Source organism: Corapipo altera, unplaced genomic scaffold (assembly GCF_003945725.1).
Source record: "Corapipo altera isolate COAL_440 unplaced genomic scaffold, ASM394572v1 22b, whole genome shotgun sequence".
NCBI classification, from domain to species: Eukaryota; Metazoa; Chordata; class Aves; order Passeriformes; family Pipridae; genus Corapipo; species Corapipo altera.
The window spans coordinates 3,299,938-3,327,931 of NW_020884876.1; the positions used below are offsets into that span (position 1 = coordinate 3,299,938).

Here is a 27,994-nt window from a genome sequence, read left to right on the forward strand (position 1 = left end):
GGTTTCCTAGGAAACAAAATCTTGGCTAGAAATAGTGAATCATTTCCAGGTCACTTTCAACATGGAGAGTGGAGCCGGGAAGCATTGGACTGAGGAGGAGGTTAAAGCCTTGTTAAGCGTCTGGTCAGAAAAAAATATCAGAAAGCAACTGCACGGCACCCTGAGGAATAAAGGAATATTTATCTACATTGCTAAAAGGTTACAGGAGTTGGGAGTGTGCAGGGACTGGAAACAGTGCCGTGCAAAGTACAAAAACCTGAAGTACGAATACAGAACGGTTAAATATGCCCACAACTCTGGGGATGTCACTAAAACCATGAAGTTTTTCCATGATCTGGATGCCATATTGCGATATGAGCCTGTCACACAATTAGCAGCAGAAGAGAACGGCAGGTGTTCTGCGACTGAGACGCAGCTGAACACAAGCCCCACAACAGACAGCGCGCAAGGTAAAAAACCTGTTTTTGCTTCTATTTTTCTCTCTTTGCTTAAAAACCAAAGGGAACAAAACCAAAGCCCGACTTCACTGGCGCTGGAGCTGAGGCTGCGCAGCCCCAGCAGCGCTGTTAGAAGTGACTGGATGCACTCCTCGCACAGGGGAATAAAATGTTAGCACCCACCAGTGTCGAAGTCTGTAAATACAGCATAATTCCAGCAAAATTATGCTAACTGCCTGTATTGCAGCTTCTGTGAGTACTCGCTCATGTCCAGGCTCGTGCACTGGGTTGAAACGCTGAAGTAAAAAGAGCTGTTTTCTTTCCCTTTGCCATTCACTTGCAGTACTTTGGAAGCAGGTTTTTACAGTTCAGATGTAAATGTATAGATAAAAGGTTAAAACTGTCATGGTGTTTAAAAAAAATCATTATTTGTAATACAGGTGAAATTTAGGATTTTTATTCTTGTTTCTCTGTAACAATATTTAGGTATGAAAACTCAAGGTAAGTTAAATTATTTTGTAAGCAGTTTTACTTAAATATTGGAGAAACAGATGCTTAATAATGTCTCATTAAAAACTCTGATTTAGCAATGAAAGTAAAAAATCATCATATTTGTCAGACTATTTTGAGGCAGACCAAATGAATGCAACTGCTTTTATTCTGAAGGGGGTTTCACTAAATTATTTGCATCCCTTGTTTTATTCAACCTTCTCTACATATGCATTTAAGCTCTGCTTAACATTTTATTAGGGTCAATCTGCTATTTGACATCACTCAAATCTCCTTGTCACATCCTAAATGCCACTGAAGCATAAGTCCTGATGATAAAGTACCAAAATAAGATGACTAAAAAGAGAAATTAACAGCTTAGCTGTTTGTTCCCACGGCATGTGGCAATTTACATTAAGATTGTGGATCTTTTTTAAGAAAACAAAAAATTAAACATTAGTGTCAGGGGAAATTGTCAAAGGCATAGAGAGGAGCTGGACATCTAGCCTGTCCTGGTACCCTTTCATGTCTCCCTTCACAATGCTTTACAGATTTGAGGAAAAGAAATTGCCATTTTTCTTGTCATTGTTTACCTTAACAAAAAGCTTGACCTTAATTTGTCATCACCAGCAGAAAGCCTCGAATCTGTCAAAATCACTTCAAATTAAAATGGCAATTTTATAATATTTTAACGTGCTCTCTGCAATGTATATTGCAATCAGTTTTTTATTTTTAAACGTGCAGAACTGAGGCTAATACAAGGCTGTTACACTTCGAGGACTACATAAAACTAAGATAGTGTCCTTCATCTGAGGATCAGCCATTAGATTATCCTCTGTGTTTTATTGTAGTTGGCACCTGGTAATTCTAATTCTTATCTGCCTTAGACCTCTAGCAAATTTAAATCAGCAAAAGTTAATTTAAGTTGTGAATCATAAAGTACAATATATATTAAAAAAACTACCCCTGGGTGAGACACACCTCATTTTGAAGCATTAGGACAGTCTGGGTTTAAAGATTATATAATTAAATATATCTCTTAAATGCACAAGCATTTCTGTTACTCCCTCCAAAAAAAAACCCAACAAACAAGTTTTACGGATAGACAAAAATGAAATGCAACTAACTGTAATACTTGAAACACTAATGGCAAAAATCAAAATGGAAAGATTTTCACAACAACTACAATTCAGCCACAAAGAAAACACACTAAGCTAGAAATGTGTCCTGCAACTGATGCTCTCAAGTTGTTGTGGGGGCAGATCTGATGGTGTTGCTCCCTCAGAAGAAAAGGCGAATCCCTGCACAGGCAAAGGCAGCCCACTGCCACTGCCCCAGTATGGACTGCGTGTCCCCTCCTGGGCTTCTCCCTTTCAATCACAGAGTGTAATGGGAGAGGAGGAAAAAACGGTCCTTCCTCTCTTTTCAAAGAGGCAGAGACATCTCATTTTGACAGGGCTGGAGGAATTCAAGGATGTCTAGGCTTTGTGACTTGGGTAGCAAGAACAAAATACCATCAACAAACTAAAACCTGTGACAAATAATACTTGTTCACCTTGCACGTCTTATTTTATTTGAAGAACTTGGTTGCAATAATAACTTGTTTTGTTAAAAAGCATGACAAAGAACTGGGCAGGCTCCCAAAGAAATCACCACCATTCTGTTTAGCCACAGTCTCAATATTCATACACATCCTTAATGTAAAGATACATAGCACGTCTTTGCATTATATCTCAGCCACTGGGAGATTACTGGGGAGGGCAAAGAAGGGGAAGGAAGGAAGGAAGGAAAGAAAAGAGACTACTTTTTTTTAATAGGACTGAGTGGTATTTCTATAGTGTTTCCCTGAGGTTTGGTTTTTTCCTTATCTGGTAAAATCAGTTTTCTTTTGAAAATATAGTTGAAGAAATTATTACTGAAAATCTCAACCAAATCTCAGGGGGGTGTCTTCAGACAAACTTGGTAGCAACATAGAGCTTGTTCATGAAAAGATGACACTTTATACATAAGCAAGCAGAGATGTTCGTGTTGCCCTCACAAAACACGTTTTCAGAGGTAGAGTTGTAGCTTAAATAATCATTAAAAAAGACATAAGTAAACATGTTCACTTCTCTTAAAATGTAGTTTGTGTATTATTCCAGTAATCAACAACCAAGAAAATCCATGTAGAGTGATGGTGCACCGTGAAAAACAGTATCGTTCCTTAGAATTCAAAAGAATGACCTTCCTATTTTGTTAACCAGTTTGATTGTTTCAAGTTAAACCAAGTATTAATAAATCAGTACATTATCTACAGAAAAAGTAAACCCCATGTAATAATTAATGTTTCTTATTTTTTATATTTCTTTCTTTATGTTTAAATACTAAGGCACTGGTCACCTTGCTTGACCTTCAGTTTACCTCAGCAAATGCAAAAAGATTATCAAGTCTGAGCAGAAATGCATCATCATAACAGTATTATCATGCAGAAAGATCCTGCAGAAATGCTAACTTGAAAGTGCCACTCATACATAGTTTTCCATGTCTGGACTTTAAACATGTCACTGACAAGTATTTTATATAGTTTTTTTAAAGTAAGTGTGCAGTACTCATATTGAGTAACTTTTTTGCTCTTCAAATGCTTTTATTTTTTCCCTATCAAAGATACTAATATCTTTTTGTGGTAACTGTTCTTATTTACTTAAAATAAAAAGTTGGTTCTCTCTTAATATGACAGTGTAATTAAAGTTGCTCATGCTAGTGCCGATGGCACACTCAGCAGGCTTCCAACAGAGAATTTATTTCTCTTTCCCTAGTTTGCTTTGCTGCTCCTAAGCAGCTAAAACGCCAGTCCTGTCGCTGGAGGTGGAGGCATGAGCAGCAGCTCCTGCCAGAGAAGCCAAGCAGACAGCTGGGAGCAGTCAAAGATCAGGCCACTGCATCTATGAGTCATTGTGAGCCTTGCTGAAAGTCAGGAGGATTTAGGATAATGTTTTCAAATGCAGTTTTCAGTTTCACCTACGTCAGGAATACAAAGTGGCATCCTAACCACGCCTCATTACTGTTCCCTGTGACGCACTACCGCAGAGCCCTGGAGCAGTCAGCTTTGATCTGTGTGCCCTGCCTGGCTGGAGCTCACAGTAGCTCAGCTCTCTGTACAGTGCACCAGCATTTCAAACCTCCTGTCAAAATGGAATGCTGAATACAGCATATTATCACTGGCCAACTAAAAAGTCTGTCCTCTGTGAAAACTAAGCTGGTTCAGAACCTGACTTACATATCCTGCTTTCTAAACTTACATAGCAATTGCTATAGTGTTGCTTTTTAAACACATGTAGAAATGCTATGCTTGAAAAAGCTAGACTGAATCCTGTCAGCTCCAAATACGTCTGTTCTCAAGTCACAATATATACTTTCACAGTCTCTCTATACTGTTAATGAATTTCATATATTTCCAGAACTCCTTCCAGAACATTCCTGTTTTCTTCAAACTCTGAAGAAAAATTTTAATTTTTTTTATATAAATGGATTTGTGGTTATCTGAATCCATACGCAATGTCTGCCTTTATGTCTCTTAGTTTACATTATCTACTTTCAAACTATACGTTTAATGTGCTATCTACCCTGAACACTGAGTCAGAAGAGCATATCAGTCACTAGAATCAAGTCAGTTTCTACAAGAATTTTAAAAAGCATTTCAAACAGGCTTCATATGCAAGATATAAAATAATTTACCTCCTGTAAGTCATGTCCTCTTATGGGGACAGGCAAAATTAATTTTAAATTTAATTTAACTACAAGTGAAGAGATTATCAAGATCATCTCATTGTGTACGGACATTTTAACTTAAACTAATTTAAGCTAATTTAGTCCATATCTATTTTTCACCTAAAAACTCTTTCCTTCCCAGGTGAACTATCAGTTTCTTTAGAAGATGATGAGGACTCTCCAGGAGATCCACTACTCTTTATGTCTCATGTCAGACCAGTTCAACTAGGTATAGTATGATGGTGCAGAGAAATCAAAAACTAAAAGGCAGCATGGGTTGTCAGAGCACTTTCTGATAGCTTGAATATGCTGTCGTTCTGTTCTGATCAACACAGCTTTAATACAGACACAGTCTTGCACCATCTTCTTCCCAGTGTTAGTACTCAGCAGCCTCATGCATTACTAGACACTGACCACTGTACTTGGTGTAACACATCCATGACCACCTATCACATCCAAAACACATCCCATGCTACAGCTTAATCACATTAACTGCATTAACCACATTAATTTTGTTAAATGCTACTGGAAAGTAAGCCAAATGCTAGTGTGGATACCCATATCAACTTGTGGCTTTTCCTTAGCTTATCTTCTTAAAGTATGGATGCTTTAAAGCAGCATGAGCAAGTGGCCTGAGCCAGGAGAATGATGCAGAGCAATCCAGATTTGCAGTGGTCTCCAATGCAACTGCAAAGTGGTCTCTCCATGGAAGGGGTGGTCAGCAGTGCTCTAGTCTAACCAACCACAGAATAACTTATTCAGAAAATGTACTACTCTAGTAGTTTTGCTCAGGAAAGTCATTACAGAGTGAAGGCACAAACCTGGCAAGCCAAAAGGAGGAAGAGGATCCTAGGTGTGAGCCCCTTCAAGGGATGGCTGAAGGGAATGGAGAAAGCAAAATACATTTTAGGCAGATTTAGGCAACTGATGAGCTGATTCTTTACCTGGATGAACAGCAGCACTGTCCTGAATTTCCTACATGCTTTTTCCATTTTTCATATACCTTGTATGCCTTTGCATACATTACAGTCCAGTTACAACAACTTTCATTACAGTATCTCCATGGTGCTGTATTCAGGAAAAAAACAAGGCCCTGGCTAAGCCTATAAGCTTTTATATTACACACTGCACCCCTCTTGCCTGGCATAAAAAGAAATTAAGGAAGAGACCAGAATCTCACATGGAATTTATGCACACATAAAATACTTCATGCACATAAACAAAACTTTTCTTGCAGAAAGTATCTGAATTAAATTTTACAGGAATATGTCTGTAAATATTCCTGTGTTTCTCAGTGCTCAACATATTGCCAAGCAGAAGAGTTCAGTTCTGAGGAAGCTGTTTTCTACAAAACGTCAGTTGCATGGGCTCTCAATCTCATGTATGTACTAGTACTAAAATTCCTTCCCCTAGTACCTCTTTTAGTCTTTAGGTTTCAGGCACTATTTTAGACATAACTGAAAGAAAAATGTTGAGCCCTTTGTCTCTATATTGTTTAATATTTTGGTTTTATTTCAGCAAATTTCTCAGGTTTGAAGAAGCTTAGATAAAAATTAAATATGGCATAAAAGTATCTTTCAGATAAAGTAATAATATATATCCTAACAATTTGCTTTAAAAACAAATTAGAACGAAAATACATTTAAGACATAAGAAAAATCTTCCCACTGACTATAACAACTTTGTTTCAAAGCGGTGCTTGTAGGAAGGATATCTTGAGTTATGATGTATTTAAAGTATATGAGGAACAAACATACCCACCATTTTCTACTCTGCATACAGCAGAATGAACGAGCAATATACTGAGTCACCAGAACTCATGCGAACCAATATCCACAACTGAAAGTGAGCTCAGGTGAAAATGAACTGAGAAATACTGGCCTCCATGAAGACTAAAGAAACCTTACTCCTCCCAGATTGGCCCATGCTCTATGGCTTTAACTGGGAAGTGGAGGGAGCACCTCCTATGTTCTTCCTCTCTTCCTCCCATAGGCCTTTCCTCTCTGGCCTATCTGACATTGGCAGTTATCAGCTGTGGCAATTCCTATGGTTTCATTCACCTGTAAATCAGCATTTTCTTTCACTCCCTCAGGAAAAAATGAAGAAAACATAATTGATGCGTCACCTGAAAATTACCCTCCTCAACTGCTTATCAGTGAGCTGTCTGTTGCAGAGTCCTGATTAACACAGGACTATCAGGGGAAAAAAATGATACCTGTTAGTACAGTTTATTCACAACTAGAACGAATTATGGAGACTAGCAAAGAATGGCACTATCTAGGACAAGTTTGTCCCCAGACAGGTTATTATACACAAGTGTGATCCACTGAAACTCTGTGCACAAACAAAGGTCAGGTACTTTTGCCATCACACAAAGCTCTGTGACTATGAAGTATCCAACCCTCATAATCTGGCTTGCCCTTGTAGAATAAGACACTGGCAAAGGCATTTATCACTTCAGTATGACTACAAAAAAATGTCAGTTACAGTGCACTTTCATGTTTGCTCTTTCATGATGATGCCCTGGAATTGGTTTTGGGATTTTTTTTGGTTCGTTCTTTTTTTTTAAATCATTATTTTTGCAAAGATTTGGAAAATGCATGAGGAAGCCACTTTCCAAACTAATTCGATAATCAAAAGGAAGTCTTACAGAAAATTCATAATTAGAAACAAGGGAAAATTAAAAACCTGAAAGACACCATATTTCAGTGTTTTAAGTTATTGCACGGGTGGCAACCTTTACCTCATAATAATAAAAAATAAAATTGAAGACTGGAGAAAATTAAAATGTATCTTAGTTTTGCAGAGAAAGAGAATTCAAACTCTAATTTTTACAAAAAAAACCCCACATATTTTTGATTGACCTACCCTGAGAAAGGTGGAGGTCCTGTGCCATGACAATCGAGTTTGTTATCACACAAATATTCTTGAGCGACTGAAGCAAAAGTCTCCATTCCTCAGCTCCCTGCAACCAGGGTGCTTTGTTAAGAGTTAAAGATCAGATTCTTCAGATCCTTACCAAATTTAAATCTCTCCATCTGTGTAAAACCAAAAGTATGGCATGAATGCAGAAAGTAAGTCTTGATGCTAGTGTCAGTGACTGGGGCCTGATTTATTATTGTGCTAATGCAGCACATCCAATCTTCTTATCAGCAGTCTTCTCTCTAATGTCTGAAGGACAAAACAGCTTATCTCTTGTTCTCAAAGGCATTAAAAGTTTAGTGTATCAAGGCACAGAAGAAAGAAATGTTCCTCTTGGATTAATTAAACGTGCATGTGCTATCTGAGTACTGGTCATCAAGAGAAGGCAAAAATTATATCAGAATTAACAAAAATGCTGACAAATTCATAACCAATGGCTTTTAAGGGATTTTAATGGATTTTAATGTTACCTCTGCTCCATCTTTTTCCGGAGAGACAAGTAATGAGGAAACAGCATACTTCATTCTCATTCTCTATCCTTTCCCCACCCCAACCACCCAATGCAGGTAACCCATATCTGTCTCTCCCCTACCCCACATAATGCAGGTAATCCAGCGTCAGCAGTAGAGGCTTCCAAACCACTGGCTTTTATTCCAACAGTAGCAAATGAAGGAGGAAAACACTGGACTGTTAATGAAGTCAGAGCTTTGATACGCATATGGTCAGACAAAAATATCCAGCAACAACTGGAGGGGACAGTGAGAAATAAAAGAATATTTGAGCAGGTTGCTGCTAGACTTCAAAAGTTTGGAATTGACAGGGACTGGAAGCAGTGCAGGACAAAATATAAAAATTTGAAACATGAATACAAGAGTGTAAAAAGTGCCCAAGACTCAGGGAGTACAAGTAAAGGTATGAGATTTTTTAATGAACTGGATGCTATTCTGGGGCACTGCACCATGGAACAAGCAAGCAAATCAGTTAATGATGAAAGTGAGAGGCCTCCAGAATGGACAGAAGCAAAATCAGGAAAGGACTCCATCGGTAAGTACTTCAACCATCCATATATAGTTTAAAATTTTTAGTTTTCCAGAACTAGAGAGACCTTAAAAGAACTCAAAAGAAGCAACCAAAAGGATTAACTGTTTTACTGGGGGGGAAGAGGGGGAACACTGAATGGGAATTTAGTATTTTGTCTAGTAGTTTTGTCTTACATTATAAGGTACTATTCCACATTGAGTGATTGCCCGGCACTTTTTTAAAAAGCACTGAGAGACAAAAGGAGGAAGAAAAGATAAAGACATAGGATAAGTTAAAGTGATACAGAGACAATTCCAGTCAAAATCATGTCAGAAGAAACTGTTTCCATCTTAGATAAAAGAAATGGATCAGAGAGATGGTCAGACTATGTTACTGGAAAAATTAAGAGACTGAGCAAAACAAATCTGTATTTATAGACATTGGTTAAAAAACCTCCACATTTAAACTGTCTCTTATGGTCCCAAATATCTCAGTTTTATTAGCCTTTGGAGCAAGACTCCCAAACTAGTGAGAGAACTGTCAAAACAGCCTAAGGAATAGCACCAACAATGCTGGCAGAACTTGCCTTTGGTTTTGGGTGATTATTTTCGATTAACTTGGTAATGGATGATCAATGCAGAATTAGAGTAAACTGATGGGAGCACACTACCCAGGAGTTAAAATATTTTTGTTGCTATGTACAACCTGAAACATGCTTGGTGTTTAAGAAAGAATTAAATGTCAAACTCTTTACTAGGCAGTAGAGATTCTACACAGGGGCTGATATTATGTTGGCCAAATATAAAACTAGAAGTTAGTAAAGTAATGAAAGAAGAAAAATATAATACGAAGACAGTCTCTGGCTGAAAATTATTGAGAACATTTTGAGGGAAGATTCACTTGCCAGTTGCCGTTTCTAGACATTTTGCTAATGCACCTACTTTGCCTGCTGGCATAAAGAGCTTCTGAGGTTGAATGGATTTTTTGATTTGACACAGCACAGCTGTTCTTATGTAGTACACAAATGCAATGCCCTAATTAACTTAGCATTATTTACACAGAAATGCCTGGAGACACAGGTGAAGAGGACTCTGTTAGTAATACATCTGAAGACCTACAGGTTGCAGATATAAAGAAAGTTTCTGATTCAGGTAAACTGAAAAGTCTTCTATTTTATATAAATAACTAAATTTATTCAATTAAGAATTATTTCTAAAATAAGCCCAGATTGTAATTATGGTTAGAAAATGCACAGACCTAAAAAACTTATAAGCAGCAGCTAATGTCATAGTGAAAACCATCACGTGCTTATGTGCTGCTGAATTTTATAAAAACAGTGTAGTAAGTAATCATTTCAAAGATTCATGACCCAAGATGTAAAGAATAAGAGAATAATGGTTTAAGGAAGCTGAGTGCAATGTACTACTGCATTTACTTTTACTTAATCTACGTATTCCCAAGGATTAGAATTGTTCAGTCTCCTGTTCGTGAACTATTACAGCATTCTTTTTCACAATATAATGTGATCAGTATATAATATAATTGTGTAAATGCTCATGTCAGGGGATGAAAATTTCATTTAAGAGTCTCACTACTAGCCCTGAATATGAAGGTCATAAACTCTGCTGTTTACAAAGAAACATTATGGTTTACATCTGAAAGCATAACTTTCAGGGGAAGCAGGAGTTTAACATTCAATTAGAGACACACGAATGTCTCGAAGGCTGGCAGACTTGACTCCCCACAAGAAAGCACTACATGATTTCAGTAGTGTGAGGCAAAATGTGGTCTAAATTAGCCATTAAGGAGTAGTCTTACAGAATGTAAAACGGTCTAACATCAACTTGAAGATTTTAATATCAAATTAAAAATTTTCTGACAGATGATGTTACTGTAAACACTACTTCAGAGAATCGGGCAGCTCCTCATATAACAAAAGAAACAGCTATGACAAGTAAGTAAAGACATGACTGATCATGAGAGGTAATTTGAGGTATACCAGATGGTAGTATTTTTGGTTTTTTTCATTCAAGGGAAATTACATTTATGAATTTAAATTTACTAACAAAAAGAAAAACTAACTGGCCTTTTACCAGATCACCATGGGCACTTGACGCATTCAGTGGAGAAAAACAGGCTGTCATGAAAAGTGCATTGCCTATAGGGACCTCATTTTGAGAGAGACAAAATTTGAAAAAAATCATAAACAGCTCTTTGTGAGATCCAGTTAAGACTACTTGTAAAATGTATCAAATTCCATTCCTCTCCATCAACAAGTAAAATTACTACATACATATGACCATATTACAGACACTGTAATAACAGATTCAGCACTGCCCCTTACCTGTCACCTGACACAGTTTTCAACTGCCTGCAGTATTTTGTACATTGTAACTTTCTAGACTGCAATATCCAAACAAGTTATTTAAGATGAAGTTTACTGAATACTTCTAGTAAAATTCTGAGTATGTATTTTTGACACTTTAACATTCCTTTAGGGTAAGAGTAGGTGTTAAGATGTCTATAGTTTACCTTGGTTACCATCTCCCTTCTCAAATATATGTATTTTAACTGCATATTTTGTTTTGGGTAATCATAAATGTCCTGATTTTGTGAGGAAATATTAAAATAGCAAGTGTTTCAGAAGTGTCTGTGGCTCAGCCTATCCACTCTAAGGACTACTTTTCAAACTTCCATGGGGGGAAAAAGGGCAAAACTATGCTTCATCAGTAACAGTTTCAGTTTCCAAAATTCCTTCCCTCATTCCCAAACAAACAATACATACTCAAATACTTTTATCACAGGTGGTAAAGACATCTTGACTTTAACGTTATTAATGGTAACATAATTAGGTATTGCATAAGGCAGAGAAATGATGCACGCTTTTTATGTCTAGAATGTCATGAAGACCCTTTGTTCTCTCATTGTGGTAGATGCTTTTCCTAGACAGTTCAAATAATTTTGAAGTGAGAAACTGGTAAACAAAGAGATTGTATGTACCTCTATACTCATAAATTTACTTGCTGATAGATAGTGAAAAAGGTAATCAGGCAGTGATCTTACATGTGAATCTGAATTAGGAGACACAGGAACTTTGTAACCACTGTCAGTCTTTATCAACAGCCCAATCAGGTTTGCCATACTCTAGAGTAAGGAAAATATTAAGATGGTGTTTGTCAAAAGACAAATACACAAGTTTCAGGAAAGCACCTAGTTATTTCATGTGTCATGGTATTGTTTTTCTCCTCTGCCCACATGTATTTGTTACTCAAAGAGCAGCATATGCCCACCTGACAAGGAAAAGACAGAGGTAAATAAATCCTTACAGTTCCTTGCATAGTCTGTCACTGTTACTGACATGTCGCTGTCAGTACTGCCCAGCTGGGGGAGCAGGAGCACCACAGCAACCCCCAACCCCGCTGGTTTTCAGCTAAAGCTGCCTGGGATGGGACAGGCTAGGACAGTGCTGATTGCTCTCTTCTGGTAAAACACACCCCACACTGAATCCATCTGCAAAAAAACCCCTTACTTAGTTATTTTCACTGATGTTTTCTATTTCATGGTATCACTTTAAAGGGGAGTTAATTACAGAAATCTATTCAGAAGAGACAATCGTTTCAGTTTGCACAGGTAGTAGTCCATCAATTCAAATTCCATGTACATTCCACATGGGTCAGACTTTGGAGTATGACCACAGACTGCATATAGCTGTTTTGATTAAATCTGAAGTGCCAGGGAATAACAATGGAGATAAAAACAGGTTTCTAAGGAATGCCAGTAGCCTGATGTTCTTAAAAATATCTAGAGCAAGTATTTTTCTTCAAACAAATTACTTTTTTTGTCATTGTTTTTTAGGATTTTTGGTGCCCCACACACTTACTATATGTCCCTCTCAGAACAAATTTGGAATAAGTCATGACATTGCCAAGATACATTCCTAAGCAAGGGCTTTTTAAAAATCTGTTTTTTGAAGTTAAGATCTTAAGTCAGTCCATACTCAGGTACTTAATGTTGGCTTGAAAACTTCCTGCTGCGTGCTTGGAATTTTAAAACGTACAGCTATAAAGCCAAAAGATAATATTTTAATACATATGTCCCAGGCTAGCATGAAATAGTGTTTCAGAGATGGGCAAACCCAAAAATTCTTGATGATTCACTGGCTTAGCCTAAGCATATTTGGGCTCCAGACACAAACAATTAACTGTGCATTCAAGTTTTCTGTATCCACACTCATAGATCTGTACGGTAGAGATGGCAGCAACTTTGCAAGCTCTTGGAGAGTAAACACAAGCCATGCACTGAAAACTTTCCGTAGCTTTGAAGTTTCCCACTTCCCTTTTATATTATATAAGACACACATGAGTGTAAGGATTAGGAGACAAATTACTAATCTTGCCTCATGAGCCAGAAAACAGGATAATTAGTGGTAGTGACAGAGTGCCAAAAGAGAACAGAGCTTGTATCAGTCTCAGTGGGTAAAAGGAAAGACTGTGACGGCATTGCTCTGGTGGCCTTGAGAGCAATGCTTTAAACACAAAGCAGAGATTAAGCATATTTGCTGGCAACTCTCTGTAGGTTCACTGAACAATGCAGATGGAGCCACTGTGTTTTATCCATGCCAGAAATTGTCGATGGCTTGTTCTGTTTGGCTCAGTCTTGCTCTTCTCGTGCCCTCCCGCCAAAAACCCTGAAAGGTGCCTTAGAAAAAAAGCCAGGCTCCCTACCCACATTCTTGGCTCACTAAGAAAAAAAAAATAAAATAAAAAGGCACATGATGCTGGTCACATAGTAAAGAACATCTGATGCAAACAAGGCTCTATTGATTTGGGGGGGTAATTTTTAATAAAATGGCTCTAGATTAAACTTTATTGCTCAATGTTTAGGGGTAATATTCTTGAGTGGACCGAGAACAGGCTGGGAGCCAAAAACTGCTGTCATTGATCTGTGGTGTGGCCTTCACCATTTAATCTCTGTAGAGCAGTGCCCTCACCTGGAAGTGAGGATCAGCTAGACCGCTTGCATCATCCACCTGCCTGAGGGGTGGAATTCTCCCTTAAACAGCAGTGGGCCAATGGCAGAGTAGCGGAGATCTCCTCCCCATGGAGGGGAGCCCAGGGACACTTCTGTCACCCAGCTGTGTCATGTAAACTCCTTGCAAGCTGAAGCAGTGGGGATGCTCTCAGACAGGCACTAGTACACTGTCTTCATCAGGCAGGCAGGCAGCCTTGCAGATCAGTTGTCCAGGCACAGCACCCTGATGCAATGTCAGGGCCCTTGCCCCTTTTGAAGCTGATTCAGACACTTCTGGCATCAGTCACTTCGGAGTCTTTCAGTAATTTCAGTATGTATTGCACCCCTCATGAAATTCACTGTCTTGCCTGTTCTGCTGCCCACACATTTGCCAGTTACTATATATCTTTCAACCACAATCAGCAAACCATTCTACAAATTCTGATCCAGGTTTAAATAACTTAAGAGTTTGCACATTTATCCCATAAACTTATATTATGCAGCTGTTACGTGGTATTCTGGATGTACTTTAATAAATAAGTGGGTACACTCTGCTCTTAAGCCCACTACTGCAGAGAAATGGCAACTTTACTGTCTTAAGAGAGGAAATCCTGAATGGCATTCTGAAGTTGGTGATTCTAAAGACATCACTCAAGACCCGTTCAGTTAATAAGAACTCTGTAAATTATTATTTTTTACAGAAATCCTTGAGGATGAGGGGGACTTTGTCAACTCCACCCCGGCAGCTCTGGAAGTCACACAAATAAAGAAGGAGACAATTGACATAGGTAGGTCAAGACTTTGTCTTGATTATGTTGTGAATTGCAGATTTCTAAGGTTCATATGTTATCCTGGCAAATTATCTACTTCTTGGTGATGATAAAATATGTTTTTTGCTTGATTTCATAGTGCAACAATGTATGAACTGTTATTTCTCCTTCCCATAATTGTAACAAAATCTTATTTTCCCAGACAACGTGCCTCTTTTTATGCTAGATGTGATTAGTCTGCATTTGATTGTGACACAAATACAGTTTTTCTTACACAGTTCCTAGAGAGGATAAACTGGAGAGCTAAATAGCTGTCTCAGAAACTCAGAATATTTTATACCTTGTCTATACTTTCAAACTTTACAAGTAAAACTGAAGTCAGAGCCTCAGCAATATGAAGAAATCATATATTCAATGACAAGTAATCAGGAGATTTGTTTTATTTAAAATGTTAAAATTGAACATTAGAACACAGCAGGCATATCAATATTCTGGAATAAATGAGCATAGAAACCACAGAAGATCACGAAAAAAAATACATCAGAGGAAATAATTAATGACATTGAAATCTAGTGACCTGACCCCCTGGATCAAAATATACTCTAACAGTAGTGCTGTTTGTATGCAGAAGTTAATGGAAAAAAATTTTTAAAAATCAATTATAATGATTCTGTGAACAGCAGTTCTTTGACCTTTGACACCTAAAGTTTCTACCATAAGAACATTTCTATTGTATGCATCAGGCATACCAGGGAAAAGCTTCCTTCTCAGCAATTATGTTATCTGGAATTTGGGTGTTGAGACATCCAGTGCAACACAGCCTTTACAACTGTTTGCATTGGCTGATCTTGACTATTAAAGACAACTGTGGCAAGTATGACACTGAGGACAACATCAGAGCAGTGCCATCACAACAATGACACACAGAAACACAAGTTACATTGAGGATAAAGTTAATCTGTGACCTTGAAAGTTGAGACATAGTGAGGTCACACAAATGTGAAGCAAAGAATAAAATGTCATGAAGATCAACTGCCTGCCTTATACACACAAATTCCCTGTTCCTGTCATATAATACCCAACTGAGGACAGTAATTGTGCAAGTCAGCACTACACAAGTGCCATTGCCAAAACCAGAAAGAGATTAGAGAGACAGTATGGTTGAGAGAATGAGCACATAAATGAAAGCCATGGGGGGTTTTGGTAATAGTTTAATTTAAAAAAAAAAAGCCATTAAGAGCCTAGAAGCAGACCTACAGTTCCATTTTGGCCCATCTCCAATAGCTGCAAGTGTTGAGGAAGATGCAAGAATTTTCCCAAGGAAAGTTATAGAAAGTTATAGGGTGCTTATTTATGGAAAAAACCCACTTTTTTTCTAGTACCCCAAGTAAATCACACAGACACGCTTATAATTTCTAAGTTTTCCATAGGTATAAAATTTATTCCTGCACATGCTTATGAGAAACAAATATTTGCCAAATCACTTAAGAGAAAACAAGTTATAGAGCAAATATGAATTCCAAGTACTGCTCTGTGCATATATTAGCAAGTACCATTATGGAAAGCACATCAAAAGAATCTGCTTATTTACAGACTATCTCTTATTTCTGACAAAGCCTAAACTAAGCACTCAGTTTTTCAAAACATATAACAAATATTTACTTCTACCCTTTACTGAAAACAGTATTGAAGATAATTGGTCTATGACATCCCCTACCAAAACAATGAGAACTAATCTTTCTCTTCCTCCCAAACCTAAAAGTAATTCCACAAAAAAGTGAACTTTCAGCCTCAGAGAAGTCCAATCATGAGGAAATGAGCCCAAAACCATCAAAGCTGGCTTCTGACATCCATAGATGATTTCAAGAATGATGATTTTTCAGGTAGACAGTGAATTTGCAGATAGAAGTCTAAAGGAAATCAAGAGAGACTTCAAGGCCTTGAAACAACTGGTTAAGGGATCAGGAGCACAAGTAGTGTTCTCTTCTATCCCTCTAGTTGCAGGGAATGATGAGGGAAGAAATGGGGAGAGCCAGCAGATCAATACCTGGCTCCAAGCCTGGTGTCACAAGGAAAATGTTGATTTTTTTGATCATTGTTCCACTTACATGACACCAGACCTGCTGACACCTGTCTCAAAGGGAGAAAAGTATCTCAGCACAGGAGTTAGCAGGGCTCACTGGAAGAGCTTTAAAATATATTTGAAAGTAGAAAGGGACAAAACCAAACTCGCTAGAGATAAGCCTGAGGGCAGCACACCAGGATGGTGTGTTACAGAGGTCCTTTGATCTGCTGTCTCAGTAGTCAGGGGATAGAGATCCATGTGGCAGCAAAGACGCAGGGATTTAGTGATGTGTTAGAAACCACAGAAGTGCCTGAGAATGGCCATGTAGGTATCAGAGCTTCTCCCCCTAAAAAGGTGGTGGGATCAAAAGCCTGAAGTGCACCTATACTAATGCACACACCACTGGCAACAACAGGAGGAGCTGGAAGTCAATGTGTAGCAGGAAAACTATGACACAGTTGCCATCTTGGAGACACTGTGGGAAGACTTGCACAACTGGAGTGCTGCAATGGATGGCTATAAAACTCTTCAGAAGGAATAGGCAAGGAAGGAGGGTGTAGGGTACCCTGTAAGTTAGTGTTTTGACTGTCTAGAGCTTAATGATGGTGCTGATTGAGCTGAGTGTTTATGGGTAAGAATTCGGGAAAGGCAACAAGACAGGTATCCTGATGGGAGTTTATTACCACCCATTCAGGGTGCAGACACAGATTAAATACTTCATAAGCAGCTGGGAAAAGTCTCACAATTGCTGATCCTTTGGGAGGACTTCAACTTACCAGATGTCTGCTGGAAATACAACACAGCAGAGATGAAACAGTCTAGGTGGTTCGTGGAGTGTGTGGCAGACAACTGCCTGGTATAGCTGGTGAGGGAGCCAAATAGGGCAGGTGCCTGCTGGACCTGGTGTTTGTGAACAGAGAAGGACCACCACAGGGAGATGTGGTGGTTTGAAGCTTCTTGGGCACAGCGGTCACTAAATGACAGTTTTAAGTTCTTGATGAAGTAAGGAAGGGGAAGCAGAACTGCCACCTTGAACTTCTGGAGAGCAGATTTTGGCCTGTTTCGGACATGGTCGAGTCCCTTGGTAGGCAATTCTGAGGGGCAAAGGAGTCTAGGAAGACTGGACATCCTCCAAGGAGGAAATCTTTCAGGTGCAGTAGCAAGTCATTTCCATGTGCCAAAAGATAAGCCAGTGGGGAAGAAGACTGCCCTGGCTGAACAGAGAGCTTTGGCTGGAACTCAGAAAAAGAGACTTTACAGCCTTTGGAAGAATGTGCAGGTAACTCAGGAGGACTACAAAGATATCATGAGGTTATACAGGGAGAAAATGAGGTCTAAAACCCAACTAGAACTTAATCTGGTTACTGCTGTAAAAGACAACAAAAATGTTTCTATAAATACATCAGCAACACAAGGACGGATAAGTAGAATCACCATCCTTTATTGGATGCAGAGGAAAACATACTCACAAAGCTTAAGGAAAGGGCTGAGGTACTTAATATCTTCTTTGCCTCAATCTTTAATAGCAAGACCAGTTGTCCTCAGGGTACCCAGCCCCTTGAGCCAGAAGACAGAGATGGGGAGCACAAGGAAGCCCCCATAATCCAAAGGGAAATGTAAAACACAAAGAGGGGATGAGGCCCAGCCAGCGCAGACTTAGCAAAGGCAGGTCCTGCTTGACCAACCTGGTCTCCTTCTATGACAAGGTGACCCACTTTGTTGTGAATATTGTCTACCTGGACTTCAGCAAAGCCTCTGATGCTGTCTCCTACAGCACTCTCCTGGAGAAAGCATCTGCTTGTGGCTTGGACAGGTGTACACTTCACTGGGTGAAAAACAGTCTGAATGGCCAGGCCCAGAGAGTGGTGGTGCAGTTACATCCAGCCAGTGGCCAGTTACCAGTGGTGTTTCCCACTGGGGTCAGTGTTGGGGCCAGCCCTGTTTAATATCTTCATCAACGATCTGGACAAGGGGATTGAGTGAAACCTCAGTTAGTTTGCAGACTACTCCAAGTTGGATGGGAGTGTTCATCTGCTGCAAGGCAGGAAGGCTCTGCAGAGGGTTCTGGACAGGCTGGATCGATGGGCTGAGGCCAATGGTATGAGGTTCATCAAGGCCAAGTGCTGGGTCCTGAACTTGGGTCACAACAACCTCCTGCAGCGCTACAGGCTGGGGGAAGAGTAGCTGGAAAGCTGCCCAGTGGAAAAGGACCTGGGGGTGGGGGTCCACAGCTGGCTGAACATGAGCCAGCAGTGTGCCCAGGTGGCCAAGGAGGCCAATGGCATCCTGGCTTGTATCAGAAATAGTGTGGCCAGTAGGACCAGGAAAGGATTGTCACCCTGTACTTGGCACTGGTGAGGCCACACCTTGAATCCTGTTTTCAATTTTGGGCCCCTCACTGAAAGAAAGACAAGGAGGCACTGGAACAAGTCCAGGGAAGAGCAATGGAGCTGGTGAAAGGTCCAGAGCACAAGACTTGTGAAGAGTGGCTGAGGGAATGGGGGTTGTTTATCCTGGAGAAAAGGAGGCTCAGGAGGCTTCCTTATTGCTCTCTACAACCACCTGAAGGGAGGCTGTAGTGAGGTGGGAGTCAGTTTCTTCTTCCAGGTAGTAAGTGATGAGAGGAAATGGCCTCATTGGATACGAAGAAAAATTTCTTCACCAAAAGTGTAGTCAAGCATTGAAACAGGTTGCCCAGGGAAGTGGTAGAGTCAACACCCCTGGAGGTATTTAAAAGACATGTGGATGGGGCACTTAGGGACATGGTTTAGTGCTGGACTTGATCTCAGAGGTCTTCTCCTAAATGATTCTATGATTCTACAATTCTGTAACTAATAGGTTAGACTAAGGGGTTAGGACGTTTTTAAGTGAAGTAGGTATTTCCCACAGAGGATGACACCAATAGTAGCAATTTATTTGTCTAAGTCCAAGTCTATTTTATTTAGAACTGTGTGTTTCTATAGATGATGATTCTATAAGCACTACCTCAGAAGACAGATCTTGTACGCCAGTAGCAAAACAGATGGTCGAAACAGGTGAGTATTAATTTCCATGCATTTATTCTGAAATTATTCACATTGTAATTTCAGTACCAAAGCTGGAGCAACCAGATCTCTACTGTAAACAGTTCTACTTTTCTACTTCTGACTTCAGTCTAGCTTTATTACTAAACTTAAAAATTAGTTTCATAGCTCTGTTCCCTATCATGAGCAAAACCTGCATTAATATTGTAGTACAACTTTGCCCTCTATACTCATCTGATGAGCAGCATCTGCCTACTTCTGAATATTTTTACATCTGAAGATTTCTTTTTCTTCTATTGAATCCCCAGTAGCATTTTCACTTGCATGATATTTTGCCTTGCCATTTTAATTTGAAACCACACTGGATAGCCATTTTCTTATCAATGCTGAAATCTTTTGCTTTAAAGCTTAAGGGCTGTTGCTTTCCTACGTATAACATCTGTCTTTAATTTGACAACAGTAACAAAATTACACTGACAAAATGTTGACTTTTATATGCCTTGGAGAAATAAGAGATTCCACTCACTACATATTTTGCATACTTAAGAGAAAAGTAATCACCTATGGATACTAATATTGTAAAGTTAAAAGATTAATATTTAGTTACAATTATGCTTTAATATATGTATATTTAGCATATATTTATAGCATTTATATTTAGTTGTTGTTTTGTTAATATTTTCAGACAATCACATTCACTTGGAAGAAGCACAAAATCACTTTAAAGTTATTACAGTTAATGACACTGGAGCAGGAAAGCACTGGAGTGATAATGAAGTGAGAGCTCTGATAAACATATGGTCAGATGAAAAGATACAACAAATGCTTGAAGGCGCCACAAGAAATAAAGAAATCTTTGAGGAAATTGCCAGAAGGTTAATGAAACGTGGTATAGACAGAGACTGGAAACAATGTCGCACAAAGTACAAGAACCTAAAATATGAATACCGTGCACTGCAGAAAGAAAATGAGCATCTTGGAAATCCCAGGAGAAAAATGAGATTTTACGATGAAGTTGACTGTATCTTAAGAAGACAACCTCTGGGTCCCTCAAGCTGGGGATGTGAAAGTTCAAGTGTCCTATCAGGTACTAAAAACTTCAATGATGAGATAAAGTGTTTAAAGTGAAACTTTTTAAGGTTGCCTGTTGAGCCATGCTGTAGGGGTAAAACACATGGCCAGAACTGGGGAGGGAAAATAACTGAGGAAGCTGTATCTGCATGATTACATAGGGTATACTCAGTGAACACAGATGGTCTCTACAGGCATATAGAAGTGAGAATATTTGCAAAAAGTGAAAGCACCTGAAGCGTTCAATGTTATTGGAGAATCTTTGCCTTTGGAAGCCCAAGTGAGACACAATGAAATGGTGCTAGAAAACACGTCAGGTTCTAGAGGTCATATAGTAGGCATGTAAAGTCTGATGGATAGAGAGCTGCAAGGTCGTACCACTTAGAACTGCAAAAATCTGTAGCAACCAAGCCAAGTGCAAGGACTCCAAAAACCCAAACTATATTAATTCAATTCACACCACAGTCAAGAGAGAGAAAAATCCAGGGCAGTGATGTTTATTTGAGCACTTGTAAATATATTGATTTTCCTAAAGCAGATCCAGTTTTCAAAACAGAGTTTGCTTCTATTTTAGTATCAAAAGTATTGTGATCTAATCTTGTGTCTGCTATAAGGGTTCTCATGACTGGCCAGCTGCTGCAGCCATCAGGGGCACCTGCCCCTGCTCCAGGCAGATGAGATACTCTTGGAGAAGCAACTGAACCTCTGCAGCTTAGAGCTCAGTGAGTTATGGTAAACCAGAACTAATTCCGATTGTTCTCAATATGTTAGATGATAATTTGCAACACCACAAATGTTAGTTGAGGACTTGAACCATTCTGCAGCAGAGGCTAGATCAACAACTTGAGCAGGAATTTAAGTCAGCTGTCCTCAGTCACGAATCAGAGCCCTAATGTGGTGTCCAAGGCCACCATACAGTAGTGTATTAGTTGAGGCTGGAATGACATCCACACAGCTATGGGATGACACACTGCTTCTCCCCTGCCTAACTCTTGTGCTCAATCTCAATCTCCAGACATATTTTCTTCCAAATGCAGAAACTGAAGATATCACTGCTTGTTTCTGCTCTCCATGAGTGGGATTTGTCAGCACCAAGAATATTTGAACCAAACTGGCTGGTTTACATTTTAGCATGCTAGAAAAGGACTGTGTAATCTGGGCTGTGAATGCTGATGCAGCAGACAGTAAAACAATAATGTTAAAAAAAGAAGCTTTAGTTATTAATCTGTTTGAGGCATCTGCCAAATAAATGTGTCTCCACCCTGATTTTGTGTGCCAAGCCAGCACCTAACTTTTCTAGTATATTCTTATTGCTCCAGGTCACTTGTCCCACTGTATTTGCTTTGGTAGGATAAAACTTTTTGGTGTGTAACTGACTGTGCCCTGAGAATCTCTGCGAAATACTTAGTCACCTTATTTTTCTCTTCTGTGTTTCAGTGGGAGATGTTACAGCAAACACAGGATCCTTGAGTATCAAGAGAAAAATATGTAACGATGGTAAGAACCCCTGACTTTTAAAAGCATCTATACACTGCTGTTAAATTGGATGCCAGATTCTCATTTCCAGTATTCAAACAGTTAAAAAAAATCCTAGAACTTAACTCCAAGCTCCAAACCAACCTTCTCTCACACACAACAATCTGCAAGAGAAGAGTTCTGATAAAAATGTGGGCCTAAGGAAAACTCCAATTTCTTTATTTCAGTCCTCATCCCTGGTATAAATGAGGTAAACATCACGAAATACTTCTCTGATTCATAAGAATCATGTGCAAAGAAATTATAAAAATATTTTTAAAGCAAGATGTCTGAATTACCTGTGTTGCTTGGGGGGAAAAAAGGGACAGTATCAGAGTCATGGATGTGACTTCCTCATATTACACTGTGTGTCTGTAAATGAGAGAAGAAATTATGTTTAAGACATATCATGTCTAACATGAAATGACTAACGTGTTGTAGACAAGAAAACAGGTTAAGACAGCTATTCCAAAGAGAAGATACGGTACACAATCATGGAGAGAGAAAGGTGATGGGAAGGATAGAAATACACAGCATGTGATCTAGAACAGTAAAGGTCAGAGCTTATTTTTCTTCCTGCAGAATTGTCAATCCCTAAATAATGGGAAAGTTGAACAATGGAGGATGACAAACTTAGTTTTTAGGAGGCTCACCCCTATTTTTAATACTAACATGATGTCTTGTCTACAGACAGATGAACACAAATGATCTGAAAATGGCATTTCTGAATACAGCTTGCTCAGTTCACCATCACAAACTGTACTAACATACTAACTGTGTGATTAAATATACTTTCATGTATTGTCTATTATGTAAGTACATCTTGGAGAAGGCTGTAGCTAGGCAAAACTGAAAGTTTCACATGTAAGTGATTTTTACAAGGTCTGCTGCATTCCTACTCTCCATTATACAATGACCCCTTACACAACAGCAGGAAAGGACTGCCAAAAGAGCAGAACAGAAGAACTGCTCTAGGAAAATTTAGCATGTGCTAAACTTCAGTGTCAGCAGTTCATTGACTTGTGCATCTAACTACAGACTTTGCTTTTGTCCACAGAGGTGTCAACTGTTCCACTCAAGAAAAGTGCCTCTGAAAACACCATACTCCATTTCCAAAAGCTATTAACAGAGAGAGCGCACACAGTAACAGAAGGCAAAAAGTTGCTGTTAGAAAGGCTTTGTAAGCACGAAGAAATGCAAGACCTCAACAGAACACAGCTCTATGCTGATCCATCAGCCATAAAACAGGTTGGTTTAATGAACTTTCTATGAAATTAGCATGCAAATAGATTCTCTTGGGTAGTAAGAAATGAAATAAGTCTAAGTTACCCACATGAATACATGCTTGCTTCCCCCCTTTAATATAGTCACCTTCAGTCACTTAAACTAAAAACAAGGTATGAGTTCCCATCATAATCCTTAACTATGAGCTTTTAGCAGTAATGCCAGTCTAATAAAAGACACCATGTCTGCCTACGTCTTGGCTCACCTACATGCCACAATTAACAAGCTTAATTGAAAGAAAATAATACTTTTATTGATCAAACATGTACCGTTAAAATTTCATCCTATCACTTACAGTTACCATTTCTATGGTCCTCCTAACAAGTGAGTCCTCTGCAATTAACCAAACAGTTGAAGCCATAAGATAAGTTCTTTTTAGTTAGGCAGGGCTGGTGGGGAAAACACAATTCTTAAGTCTTTTGCCAGCATTTACCCTCCTCCTAGCCTCTCCCCCTGCCTATGCTGGTGTGGGGGAACATCCCCATCTGCCCACTGAAGGCTTGGTGCTGTGCAGCAATGAATTGGAGAATTCAGTGAGCCAGAAAGAAAGTACCCAGAGTTGATGCCCATATAGAAGGGGCAAGTTTGGGTTCTAGGCCCTGTTCTGTACTGGGCAAGGGGTCTGCCTTGCCCAGTAACCACTGAAGTACAGAAAACACAGTAACAGTGCAGGGAGCAATGACATGGTAAGAGACAAATGCCATGCCATAACTTCTTCTGCAAAATCCTACTACACACTACTTCATTTGGTGATTGTGTAAGTACTCTACAGTCTATATTGCCTGGGAGGCATGCATTTGCAGGGTTTTCCTTTGCACTTGCAGGGTTTTCCTTTCAGTGTATTCAAGCAAAACAACTCCTTTCTGGATCTCAGTCATGTTTGGGCATAGACCTACACCTCCCTGCCAAAGCCAAGTTAGGTCTGGGCACACATAAGGGCACAACTGAAGTCAAATAGTCAAGTCCTTTTGCAGAAGCAACAGCCACCAGGTTCCTTTATACAAAGAGGCCTAAATTCCACCCAAGTCCCTCTTCACAAAACCTGGATATAATGCTTTATTTCCTGCCCTAGGGTTAATTAATTTCTTGTCAATTCTTTAATCAGAGACATGATTAAGGCAAACACTTTCCACCAAGGTGGATTTTATCTGTCATTTGACTAGCATTTTTAACACAATTCTGAGAAATCAAGAGAAAGATCCCTAAAAATCATAGTTTTTTGATCATAATCATTTATACAGTGACACGGATATACAGTTGTTCCAGTGTATGTTTACCTACCACTTTTCACTTTTTACATTGACTTCTCAGTATAAACCTTCTTCAGCTTGTACTACCAGTATCATCATTGCTTTAAAAATCTTTCTTCTCTCTTTATAACGAGTTGCTTCAAAGGTACATCCTTGAACTTGCATAGTATTACTTGCATACACAACTGCTGTCTTTGGTAGGAGGACAAGGTCTGCCCCTGCCATGACAACAGTTGGGTACAGAACATGCTAAGCCAGCTGAAGATGTCTCCATTCCCAAGAGTACTAAAATCACAGCTTACTTCCTCCACACATGAACTAGAAAAATGTGTAATTCAGCCCTGATTCAGTACATTTAAACAGCTTAGATCAACCTTGCTGTCATTCAGTACAATGTCCCCCAAAAAGCCCCTTTTTCTTCTTCCAGCAAATGAAAAATAAAGACCTTTTATTCATTAAAATAAGCAGACCTTTCAAGAAATATGTAGCTATTTTTAGATGCTGTTGTTCAGTTGAAAACAGCCCAAATGCCCTGGGGCAAAGGACTCACTGAATTCTTAGCAGGTCAGAACAGAGAACTGCAGAGTGCACTTGCAGTCTTTACTTGGAAACTGTCCCTATCAACACTAGGTGGTAGACATGAAACAAGAACCGACAGAAAAAAACCCATCACCAGTGCCTTTCCAAGTAAAGGGGTTTTTTTCCTCAGAAAAATTTCCAGAGAGCAGGATTTATCTGACAAATGTCCAAAGAAGGTGGACTTCCCTCTGTGTGGGATTCCACTTCTATTCTGCTTTGTGGTTGCAAAGCAGAGCTTGCTTTTTGTAATTGTTTTGTCATAAAGCTGTCTCCTCATGTCCTGCTGTCCATTTATTGTCAGTTGAAGATGGTAACACATGTCAAGTGCAAGACGGGGCACTTGGCATCATCTAATATCATAGTTATCCTACTCCCATTTACACAGATAACAATTAATTTACTTGAATACGTAGGCTGCTGAGACACATAAAGTGGCATCAAGACAACCTTTCTTCACTGCAGTTGTAGTTATGATTCCACATCACTTTTTACTTAGAGACAAAATTACATCAATGTTGTACATTTAGAATTCTGGTTGTTCAGAGCTATGATCTGTCTCCTTGGGACAGCATCTCCTTGGGTAGTGACAATGGGTTAAATAGAATGTTGCTAGGTTGAAGGATTTCTCAGAAAACTAATTTCAAAAATAGTTTTAGTTAATCCAACTCATCCTTCCAGTGTATTTTTATATTCACTTGAGCTTCTGTTGTGGCTCTGCTGTCATCACAGCTTTGCATTTATTACAGTCACACATTAGTTAGTCTAGACACAGTAACTGGGCCAGTTAAATGGAACTTGGGACACCATCTGACACAAGCTAAATGGTTATGTGCAGGGCACTACCACAGGACTGCAGTGGTTTGGGAGGAGAGCTTTTCTTAAGACATAGATCCAAAAGCCGGACCATGTAACTGACCCTGGGAATCTTAATATAAATCACATCATGCTCCATCTTAAAAATCAAAACTAGCAACAAGCGATGATGGCAAGAGCATCAATCCTATAAAAAGCAGAGATCTTTGATCTTCTCCCTCCTCAAATATCTGCATTATTGCCAGAGGGCCATCAAGATTAGTGTGAGGGCAAATCTGTCTCCTCCCATCTTCAAATAGCAATACTGAAATTTTTGAGGTGTAGCAGATAAGCAGAGCTATCACCACTCTGACCTACACTAAAAAGTGCCATTCTTCTCCAAAGTATGCTCATTCACTAAGATGAATGCGTCACTTTACACTTCTTTAGGCCAAACACCTTGAGAACAGGCTTCAGGCAGCAGAAATGCTTGTACTGATGGTGGATCCACAAGCACTATCAGCATAACTCTAGGTTTAAAAGAATCTGCCTCCAGTCATCCTTCGCTTCTTATTTGGCAAGGTCTCCTTTGTGTTGGCACAATCAGTTATGTGGTCAAGTGGTTGCCCAGCTGACAGAACTGATTTAAACTAACCTAATAAAAAGCCCCTCTAAAAAACCCGGTTTTTTTCTTGTTTTCAATGTTTTGGGAATGGTAATATAAAACATGGCAGATAATGAAGGACAGTTTATTGGAACTGCACTACCCAGTCAGAACTTCCAATGCTGTGCACAACCCTCTTTCCATGCATGGGGCTAAAATTTAAGGTATAGGCAGACAAGTCAAAAGAACAATCTGTGAAAATTACTGCAGAGCTGTATGATGCTGAGTCTCACCCCAACTCCATAGCTAGGTTAATGAAATGGGAAGTCTTACATTATCTTGTTCCAGTTGCTTACTCCACATCCAAAGATAAGAGCTTATACTGAAAGCACTTTGTGACATGTACACCTAAGCGGCCTGAACCTGGTTAGAATGGAAATCTATGTTATCTTCACTTTCTCAAAAATGAACTTGCAGGAACTCGAGCCCTGCAGGATGTTATGTAAAACAACTGAGCAGATATAAGAGCTCACCACAGCAAAAAGGCCTTGCTCCTCCTCTCTTCCTGCAGGAGCAAGCTTTGCAGGGCTGTCAGCACCTGCAGAATGGCCTAAAACTTAAGCCAAGATAGAACTAAAAGATAAAACTGTCTCTACATCCACATTCAGTGTCTCTGAAAGTAATCAGGAATGTTTTACCAGTACATAGAGCAGGAATGTTCCCGTAAAACAGCATACAGACTCAATCACTAGCTAGACGAACATCTTACCCCATAAATTCCGTAGGGAATTTACACAGAAATATGATTAACTATAAAATTTGGTATTTAGACAATTAAAACATTTAACACTGCAGTTCTTGCACCTGGGAATGAGGGTCTGCTGAACTCATAATGGGTTCTTGAAATGAAATGAAGAGGTATATATGTTACATACTAAATCATTACCTGATATTAAGCATATCTGTGTTCCTCAGAAAATTCCCATCCAAATACTGTCACGATTTTAAGCTTTTTGTTTGGAAGATTCAAGGTGTAAGTCAGGATATCAACAGCTTGCTAAATGGCCTTTAAAATGACCCCTATCCTGTAGCCAAGACATTGTATATAGAAGGTTAACACTTTGATTATATTATATCGAGTGTAGGTATTTGGAACGATGGCTAATGGAAAGCAACCAGTAAAAAAAACTAGATTGAAAGAGGAGTAAAAATTCTTGAATTATATTGGCAATTATCTGGGTTCTGTTGTGTGGGTTTTAATAGTGTACAGTAACAGGAAAGGTACCAAAAAGCACACTGGCAAAGCCTCCACTCAACAAATTTCATACACGGGCCCAGCTGAGTTGGGACAAGGGATTATTCCCTGACTCAACGAGATGTCCACTTGCATAGAGGAGGCCTTTCAAAGCCTTTTTC

General features: G+C 39.2%; 2 protein-coding genes across 3 annotated transcripts in view; one reads left to right on the forward strand and one right to left on the reverse strand.

Moving 5' to 3' along the window:
* PPAT (phosphoribosyl pyrophosphate amidotransferase) overlaps positions 1-27,994 on the reverse strand; it is a 44,613-nt gene that overhangs the window by 13,252 nt on the left and 3,367 nt on the right. The gene's annotated exons all lie outside the window — the stretch shown is intronic.
* Positions 16-27,838, forward strand: LOC113943636 (trihelix transcription factor GT-2). 2 transcript variants are annotated; one of them, XM_027635713.1, is made up of 10 exons: positions 17-449; positions 4,816-4,902; positions 8,202-8,639; positions 9,677-9,766; positions 10,498-10,569; positions 14,327-14,413; positions 19,424-19,495; positions 20,169-20,570; positions 21,992-22,051; positions 23,127-27,838. In XM_027635713.1, the coding sequence occupies exons 1-10, from the start codon at positions 62-64 to the stop codon at positions 23,339-23,341; spliced, it is 1,911 nt and encodes a 636-aa protein (XP_027491514.1). In that variant the 5' UTR covers positions 17-61; the 3' UTR covers positions 23,342-27,838. The 2 variants fall into 2 exon arrangements, with proteins under 2 accessions (XP_027491515.1, XP_027491514.1); XM_027635714.1 differs by lacking the exon at positions 10,498-10,569 and having other exon boundaries at positions 16-449.

What these genes read in the sequence shown, in the direction of transcription:
- LOC113943636 (XM_027635713.1), top strand. Translation starts at nt 62, where the DNA reads ATGGAGAGTGGAGCCGGGAAGCATTGGACTGAGGAGGAGGTTAAAGCC. An exon ending in TGTCAGACCAGTTCAACTAG is followed by an intron (nt 4,903 to 8,201) that starts GTATAGTATGAT and finishes CACATAATGCAG; the next exon opens with GTAATCCAGCGTCAGCAGTA. An exon ending in GAGAAAAATATGTAACGATG is followed by an intron (nt 22,052 to 23,126) that starts GTAAGAACCCCT and finishes TTTTGTCCACAG; the next exon opens with AGGTGTCAACTGTTCCACTC.